A 9,298-nucleotide genomic window follows, 5' to 3' on the forward strand; every position below is an offset into this window, starting at 1 on the left:
AAAATAAATTTTAATTATCAAAGTTATATTTTGTTTTCTTTTGTTTTTCCTTTTATGGGGTATGGAGTAAGAAATTATAATGAATATAGCTATCTGAAGATACCTATAATCCTAGTCTTGATAACCACTTCTCTTTACTAAAAATAAGTTAATTTTGTTAAGTTTTCAGGTTTCTCAATTGATTTTATTTCTAGGAAGAATACCTATTTTGAAGTTTTAAATAAGTTTACCAACTTCCTATTTTGTACTAATTTTTACCTACAAATAAAATTTCATGGTCTACCATAGATTACAATATGTGGTGGTAAACCTCTTAAGTAAAACTTTTTTTTTTCAAAATTGAATTTTTCTTAGAAATTGATACATGTAAAATTCTACACCAAATGAAGGAGATGACCATTCTAAAACAAAACTGTTTAACTTATTACAAATTCTGACTGTGTTCATTCACTTGGATTTTCTAGTGGAATGATTTTCCTATTCATACAATTGAGGGGGAGAAGGGGAAGAATAACTATTTCACTCCTAACAATTATAAGCACTGTTAGAGCTATTTTCAAACCAATAAGCATGGAAGAAACTGAGATATTTGTCCATTTGTAATGAATGCATGACAAACTATTTGAAGAAGTTCCACTGTATTTCTGTTTTTCTAAGATTAGATCAGAATAGCAAAATAGATGGTATTAGTTATTGGCTGATCAAGTAAAGTACCCCAAATTAATTTGTATTACTTTCACTTTTTCTAGGACAGGGAAGTTCTGAAAATTCTACAAAATGTTGTTTTAAGCAAGCTTTCTTTGAACCTGAGACATTGAGTATGTTTAAATAATAGCTAGCATTTGTAGATTGGCAAAGAGAGAAGTGTCATGATTAGGGTATAACACAGCTAGTGTCTGAAGCTGGATTTGAACTTAGGTCTTCTTGCAAATCTAGCCCTTATATCATGTAGCTGCCAAATAGGCCCTGTCACCTTTAAATCCACTTCTCACCTTTAAATCCACTTCATGAACAAGTCATCACCCTTGTGATGTCCTCATTTCTCTTTGAGAGGACCGAATCACAACAAAAACCTAACTGCCTTGTTGTTCTTTGAAATAAAGTTTGAAATAAAATTTGAAATAAAGTAATTCAGATACCAAAATCCTCCACCTTAGATAAGTACACTGTATATCTAATATTTCTAAATAGTGAATCCATATACATGTTTAAGGGAACATTTATTGTTTTAAGGTAGTCACAATTGTACATCATGTAGCATACATGCCATCTTGTATTTTTCAGAGGAACATAAGAATTTGGATATTTTATAATTTAACAGAAATTGGTTTCAAGTTTTCTTGATACTTTATTTCTACAAATTGATATAATATTACTTTTATATAGTTCTTTAGAGATAGAAAACTTTTATTTCATTTTTTCCCTCTCAAAGCAACTCTTAATATAGGTGTAGTAGTATTAAGAGAAAGGTGTGGTGTGATTAAAGAGAATCAGTCACTCCTAATCCCTCATTCAATTGCTGCCTTGTTGCCTAAAAGTGTTTCCTGGTATAAAAGTTCCTTCTTCACTGTAATTCTTTTCATCTTTTGGTCAGTTCCCACTCTTCAGTCAGAGGCAATCCATCTGGCCAAAAACTTGAGTATTTGAGAAATCTTTTTCTTTCTTCCTTCCTTTTTTTAATTTTTTTAGATGTTTCCCCTCACATTCCTCCTCCCAGTAACTACACCCTGTCTAGCAACAAAAAAGATACAGGATTACTGCCTTGGGGCCTGTAGTCCAGAGGGTTTACAACATAGCTTCTGTCTCAACAAAACTTGGACCCAGTGAATCCAAGAAGCCTTGCTTCCAAAGTTCTGGTCTTTTGTGGTAGCTGCCATTGTTTTTTTTACAGCTTCTCTTTATTTGTTCATCCTCTCAGGAGTTGGGTGCCTATTTCTTATCATTTCCTTCTAATTAACTCAAGGGATTAAATTGTACCACATAAAGGGATCATCTGTCTTGGCTACATTTTTAGTTAGCTAAAGGCCTTAGTATCTGGTCCATTTTCTGTGAAAGATCAACTTTCCCACATATATAATGAAAGTCTTATCACCATTTTCAAAATGAGGAAACTGAGGCTCAAGGAGATTAAGTGGCATGCCTAGGTTACAAGTAGCCAGACCATGTTTCAAATATAATCTAAATTTTTTAAATTAATAATTTATTGATAAAGTACTACTTTAGAAAGATACATTATATAATTTTTTAATTTAATATTTTATTTTTTCCAATTACATGTAAAAAAACAATTTTAAACTTTTTTTTACAAATTTTGAGTTCTAAATTCTCTCTTCTCCCCCCCCATTGAAAGGGCATTTTACATAGGTCATTCATGTGTTGTTATGTAAAATGAATTATCATTTTAAGTTGTGTTGTGGAAAAAAAATACAACCCACCACCCTCCAAAAAATAAAGAGCATCTTCTATCTGTACTTAGGCCCCATCAGTTCTTTCTCTAGAGATAGACAACATTTTTCATCATATAAGTCCTTCAGAAATTTTTTTGGAATATCTATTATTTTCAAAAATTAGAGTCCAAATACAGCCAGATTACCATGGTATTTCATATGCCAAATATGTAATGTCATTGAAAGTTTTTTTGTGTGTTTTAGTAACTCAATGGACTATTTGAAGAAATAATTAGAATTTATGAGATGATTATCAAAAGTAATGACATATTATTAGAAGACAAACATGCTTACACGTAGGTATTATGATTATTTGGCTCTTCTCTGCCTTAGTTTGGTTCATTTTACAAAGAGATATCATCCTTAGGTAGGTACTAGGTTTTTTTTCCCCCCCTTTAAGTGCTAAAATGATTTTGCTGAATTTAAATGAATCGACATCTTTTTAACTAGTTATTTATAGTAGAGCTTTTTTTTATTTAAACCTCAAAGTTATTCACTGAAGGTAGTTTCACATAGATTATTTCCTTTAGTATGTCATGTCCTTATATGTTGAACTACAAGATGTCTTATCAAGATAGACCTTGGACTTACTTTCCCCTCATTCCATCCTAAAAACGGGCGGGACCAGTATTGAAAGTTCAGAAAACGATGGAGAAAGTAGATTTTTTCTCCTTTTCACTCATCTCTCCCTCTTTTCTCCTTTGTTAAGATAGCTAAAAATTCCTTCTGGGAATCATGGGTGATATGAATCAAATCACTTGAGATTCCCTGGAATGCATTAGAACTGCTAGTACCCTATCTCCTACTTGAGGGACATTCTGAATTATAAACCATCTCAGACCAGAGTTATCTCCTGGGAAGTTTTAGGCCACCCTAATTTAAACTGATCAGTTATCCAACCCCAAGATAACAAAAGTTATCCCAACCCCAAGATAACAAAAAGTCAGAAATGACTTTTGAATTACCCTAGAGTCTGAGTGCAGACAAGCTAATGAAAAAGAAAAAAAGTTTAATGATTTAAAAAAATGAGACAGTATAATGTTACATTTGTGCCATAAAGATCTTCTGACCTATTCTTTCAGTCTTGGATACTACTTATTTTTTGAAAATCAACATATGTATATTCCTCTTTTCTTTCAGTATCCAAATGTGTTTAGTACTTAATCAGCATCTGAGTATTCTAGCAAGAAAGTTTCCAGAAACCAAATTTCTTAAGGCCATTGTAAATACCTGTATTCAACACTACCATGACAGATGTTTACCTACAATTTTTGTGTATAAGAATGGTCAAATAGAAGGAAAATTCATCGGAATTATTGGATGTGGAGGACTTAATCTGAAATTAGAAGGTAATTTTGACTTGGATTATTTTAAAGGTAATTTATAAAGATGTAGAAAATATCACTTGAAGCATTTTCCTGGCTGCCTATTAGGTTGAACTCTAATTGTAAAATAGATCCACTTACATATATCTTTGATGAATTCTCAAAGTAACATAGAGGACATCAAGTCTTCCTTGGTTAATATTGCACAACCTATTTAATGTTTTGGTTTTTGTTGTTGTTGTTGTTTTTAGGTTTTTTGCAAGGCAAATGGGGTTAAGTGGCTTGCCCAAGGCCACACAGCTAGGTAATTATTAAGTGTCTGAGACCGGATTTGAACTCAGGTACTCCTGATTCTGGGGCCAGTGCTTTATCCACTGTGCCACCTAGCCACCCCACAACCTATTTAATGTGTATTTCATGTCTTTCTTGCTATTCTTCAGCAATTTGATTCTTTGGTGAATATAACCAATGTATTATTGAGCCATATGGTATCTGAACTGCTTAAATGGATACCAACTACTGCTTTGCTTAGCAAACCAAAAAGTTCCATGTTAGTCTTGGAAATAACTTTGAATTCACTTAGGAAAGGAAGAAATAGGAATATATTTTAAAGAGAGAATAAACCTACTACCTTAGTTTTTCCTTTTCTGACTCTGATACTGACTTCCTATAATGATTCAGTTATGGTCTAACCCTAGAAATTCCTCAGCACTAGGGGTTTCTTCACTTAGAGCATTCTACCTTGGAACATTCTTTTTATACTTTATTTTATATTACTACAATGATCTTATTGTGAAAGTAAGCATAACCCCCCCCCAAAAAAAAGACACCTCAAGAAAAATGAAATGAGAGGGGGGATAAAAGTGTTTGTCAGTCTGAGTTCAGATTCCATTGACTTTGTCTCTGGGATGAATTGCCTTCTTATAAAAGAAGGTGCTTCAATATATTCAATATATTTCCCAGTCACTATTACTAGCTGTATTTCCCTCCATTCTATTCTTCCCCTCTCCCAATTATTCTGTTCTCTCTATCCTTTCACCCTGTCCCTGCTCAAAAGTGTGTTGTATCTGACTACCCTTTCCCTCCATCCCTCCCCTTCCTCTCCCCCCCTCCCCTATCCCCTTATCTTAACCCTTTCCTCTCATTTTTCTCCAGGATAAGATAGATTTCTATATCCTATTAAATGTGTACATTATTTCTTCATTGAATCATTTCTAATGAGAATGAAGGCTTGTTCATTCCCCCTTACCTTCCCCCCTTCCACTCCATTGCAAAAGCTTTTTCTTGACTCTTTTTATGTGAAATATCTTAGCCCATTCTACTTCTCCTTTCCCTTCTGACTCCATTTTTATACTATATTATACCATTGTATTCAATTCCCTCCTGTGCTATGTTCCTTCTAACTGCTCTTATAAATGAGAAGGTTCATGTGAGTTATAAGTATCTTCTTCCCATGCAGGAATACATTGAGTTCGGCATTATTAAGTTCCTCATAATTAGTCCTTCTCATCCACCCCCTATATGGTTCACCCAAGTCCTGTAGTTGGAGATCAAACTTGTTCAGCTCTGGTTGTTTCAACAGGAAAGGTTGAAAGTACCCTATTTCATAGAAAGTTCATTTTTTCCTCTGAAAGAGGATGCAGTTTTGCTAGGTAGTTGATTCTCAGTTGTAAACCAAGCTCTTTTGCCTTCCAGAATGCCATATTCCAAGCACTATGAACCCTTAAAATAGATGCTGCCAAATCCCATGTAATCTTGACTATAGAGCCATGGTAGTTAAGTTGTTTATTTCTTGTAGCTTGTAGTATTTTGTCTTTGACTTAGGAGTCTGGGGATTTGGTTATATTATTCTTGAGATTTTTTGGGGGAGGAGATCTCTTTTGGGAGGTTTTTCTGAACCCAGAAAATAGAGAAGCTATTTTGGGGCCAAGTATTCTAGGAAACAAAAAATTGAGTTTTGTTTTGTTCCTCATGACTGCTCATCTTTGGATTTGCCCACAAGTCAAATAGATGTCTGATTTGTGATTCCAGTAGTGCCTATCTTTAGATAAAGGCATTAGATGGTTCAGTGGATAGGTCACCATCCCTGGATTCAAGAGGATCTGAAATCAAACATGGCCTCAGATATTTACTAGCTGTGTGACCTTGGGCAGGTTATTTAATCTTGATTGCTTTGCATCCAGACCCATCTTCAGTTGTCCTGATTCATATCTGTCCATTAGACCCTGATGGCATCAGAGGAAAAAGTGAGGTTGGTGCCTTAGCACAGCATCCTCTCACTTAAATCCAGTTCACTTGCTTGTCATGGCATCACCTCCCATGATATCATGGCTTTCTTCAAGAATGAAGGATAATCTATGGTCATAGTCTTTAGATGAAGATGCAGAAACTACAGATTTGGGACCTTTACTTATCTGACCTTGCATGTACCCTTTTCCAGCATCAACTTTCATCACTTTCTGATCTCATTCCCAGCCAGAGGGTAAAGAAGGAATAAAGAAAAAAATATCTCTTCCATATACTTGGAGGAAGGAGAAGAGATTAAAAGAAGAATTGATTGAGAGACTGCTCTTGTGTTGCCTGTCACAACCTCCAAATCAAAGAATTGTACCTCCTTTGGCATTACCCAGACTTTTCTACTTTCTACTCTAGAAGGAACTAGTTTCCATATCCTCACCACAGTACTTTTCTGCATTCTGAAAAGTCCTGGCCTGCTCCTATACCATTACCTGACATATAAAAGAGAAACAGCCTATTATTAGTTTATCAGATTTTTAAAATATATTATTTTGTTCTCTGATGAAATTAACCATCCAACCATTGACAGGAAACTAAATATTTGATTCCTCTACTTTTTCCAATTCAACTGTTCTTTGTATTATATAGCCTATTTATGATTAATTCTGTTCAATATGAAGAAAAAACTGGGCTGTCAGGGTTTTGCATCACAGAAATTACCATAGAAAGGTTGTTCATGTTTATTTATTCTGTTGTAATCATATTTTATTTTCTTTATGCTTTTTTTAGGATTTTAGTATGGAAAGTTTTGCAGCTTCTGACATAATATCACAAGGTTTTCCTTTGTACTGCAGTGGAGTATTAAGAATTCACTTTTTGTTACTGTCTTTTAAGTTAACCCTATAGATTTGAATTCCTTTTGGAAATACTTATTCTAAAAACAGTTTGAAAATATCTATTAGTGCTCAACACTGATAACCAGGAGTGAAGTTGCTTGCAAATTAGTGTGAGAGAGGCATGTAAAGTTCTGGGATCAGGCAGAAACATAAGGAGAATGAAGTGAGGGGACTACCTGCCTCTATCCTACCCATATGGAAGAAGAATCCCACCCCAAAGACACTGCTTCAGCCTTGGGATCCAGTATGTCCTATGGTGCTGTGAGTTTTCAGGGACTATAACCCAAACCTCTGTAGAAATGAATGGACTTCCTTGAAAAAGATACTTTGGGGACAAATAGAAAAAGCTTTTTCCTGTATTCAATACTACCTAAAGTTTAACAAACAATTATTTTATTTAATGTCTTTGAATGCTTATGAGAATCCAAGGGCTTTTTGAGAGACATGAATCAGGTTCAAGGGAGACTAGGTGGGGAAACCAGCCGGCATTCTAATTAGGGCAAAAGCCTATGAGACTGACCAATGTATCAACCTCACACCCCAGGATTGCATTCATGAGACTTCTGACTGGGTTGTTCTGACAGAAGTCAGGGTATAGTATATTTATAGTGGCCATAGTTCCCATAACCAAGAAACATTTTCAAAGAACAATTTTTCATGTGAATCCTTATTTAAAAGTAAAATTTATGCCCCTTGAAATTAGGACTATCCAAAGGAAAAAAAAAATAAATCCAGGAAGCTTGGGTACCTTCACTAAACGAAATCTTCAGAGACTGGATCTGAGCAACAACAACAACAACAAAGTTTATTACTTTCTCGAGAAAGGGCAGGCTCAAAATTCACACCAAAAAAAGGAAGCAAGAGGCAGGGCTACCCCTAAAGGATGGTCAAGCAAGATTATATAACCTAACACAATGTACCCCCAAACTCATTGGCTGAGTTTTTCAGAGTTATGTCCTATTAATGAAAATCTATTCTAGTAAAAAAGAGAATGAAAGGTTTTTACAAAATACTAGCACACCACCCAGATGGTGAGAAAAACCAAAAAAAAAAAATTAATGACCTTAATAACTATCTATTTTACCTAAAATGAAGTAATGTTCTAAGTTTAGTAAAAATATCTTAGAGCAGGTGGCTCATGAGCTTTTCTTGTGGAATGCAAGGTCTTTCCAGGAATAGTCTAATAATAATAGTTTGCTTTTCTTAATCTTAATATTTCTTAATCTTGAGAGTACTTCACCAGAAATAATTCCTGTGAGAGTTTTACTGGGAATATTCCACTCAATTTCACCATAAATATTTTTCATGTTTTTTAGTTGAATTTAAAATTGCCTTCCTTAACAATAACTTTAATTTTGAACTTGTAAATATTTTTTAACCTTTCCTCCTTACTGATTTGTTGTTTAGATTAATACATGTTTATTGAATAAGTAATATTGTTCCATTTCTTTTTACAGAACTTGAATGGAAGCTAGCGCAAGTTGGAGCCATACAAACTGACTTGGAAGAAAATCCTAAAAAGCAGATTGTAGATGTGATGATATCTTCCATTAGAAACACTTCTATTTATGATGATAGTAATGGTTCAGGCAGTGACAGTGATGAAACTAAATGTCCTTAGAAACAGTAAATAAAATGGCCTTTTGTTGTTTGTTTTGTTCAATTATGTTTATTATTGCCTTTATTAATAGATAATCTGAACAATGTAAATAAATTTGTTTCTAAATTCATATTTACTATAGAACTGATTAGCATTTTACAACCCAGCCATCTTTTCACCATGTGCCCTAACACATCATCCTCTTGACCAGAAACCTTATGCTCAAGGACATTACCTTGGGTCTGTGCACCCCTTATTGGTTAGTACTTCACATGGTCCACTATCCAACCACAGCCAGCTTGTAGTTATTCTGTCTTGTTGCCATCTATTTCCTTCCCTACTTCCAACCCTCACCTTTCCAGCTCTAAAACATCAAATCAATACATTGTTGATGCTACTTAGAAAAGGTACTTTCTTGTGCTTCTGATGACTATCCCTGTAATTTTTCTTAACTACAACACTTCTCTCTGGCCTCCACTTATGTCCTCTGGCCTCCACTTATGTCCTCTGGCCTTCATTTATGTCCTTTACTTTTGTTGTTCACTTGTTTCAGTCATATCTGACTCTTTGTGACCACCATTCAAGATTTTCTCAGCAATGATACCAGAAGGCTTTGGCATTTCTTCCTTCAACTCGTTTTGCAGATGAAGGAACTGAGACAAACAGGTTAAATGACTTGCCCAGGATCTCTCTGCTTGTTGATGTCAGAGGCCAAATTTGAACATAGGAGAATGTCTTTCCGATTCTAGGCTGGCATTCTATCCACTGTATCACCCAGCTGCCATGTCCCTA

General features: G+C 34.6%; 1 protein-coding gene across 2 annotated transcripts in view; it reads left to right on the forward strand.

Moving 5' to 3' along the window:
* PDCL2 (phosducin like 2) overlaps window positions 1-8,569 on the forward strand; it is a 34,159-nt gene extending 25,590 nt beyond the window's left edge. For both annotated transcript variants that reach the window (XM_074229398.1, XM_074229397.1), the window contains exons 5-6: window positions 3,588-3,796; window positions 8,364-8,569. In XM_074229398.1, the coding sequence (XP_074085499.1) occupies window positions 3,588-3,796; window positions 8,364-8,527 (373 nt within the window). In that variant the 3' untranslated portion in view covers window positions 8,528-8,569. The remainder of the gene's footprint in view (window positions 1-3,587; window positions 3,797-8,363) is intronic.
* Window positions 8,570-9,298: the final 729 nt, after the last annotated feature.

The sequence above is a fragment of the Macrotis lagotis genome, chromosome 3 (genome assembly GCF_037893015.1).
Source record: "Macrotis lagotis isolate mMagLag1 chromosome 3, bilby.v1.9.chrom.fasta, whole genome shotgun sequence".
Classification (NCBI taxonomy): Eukaryota; Metazoa; Chordata; class Mammalia; order Peramelemorphia; family Peramelidae; genus Macrotis; species Macrotis lagotis.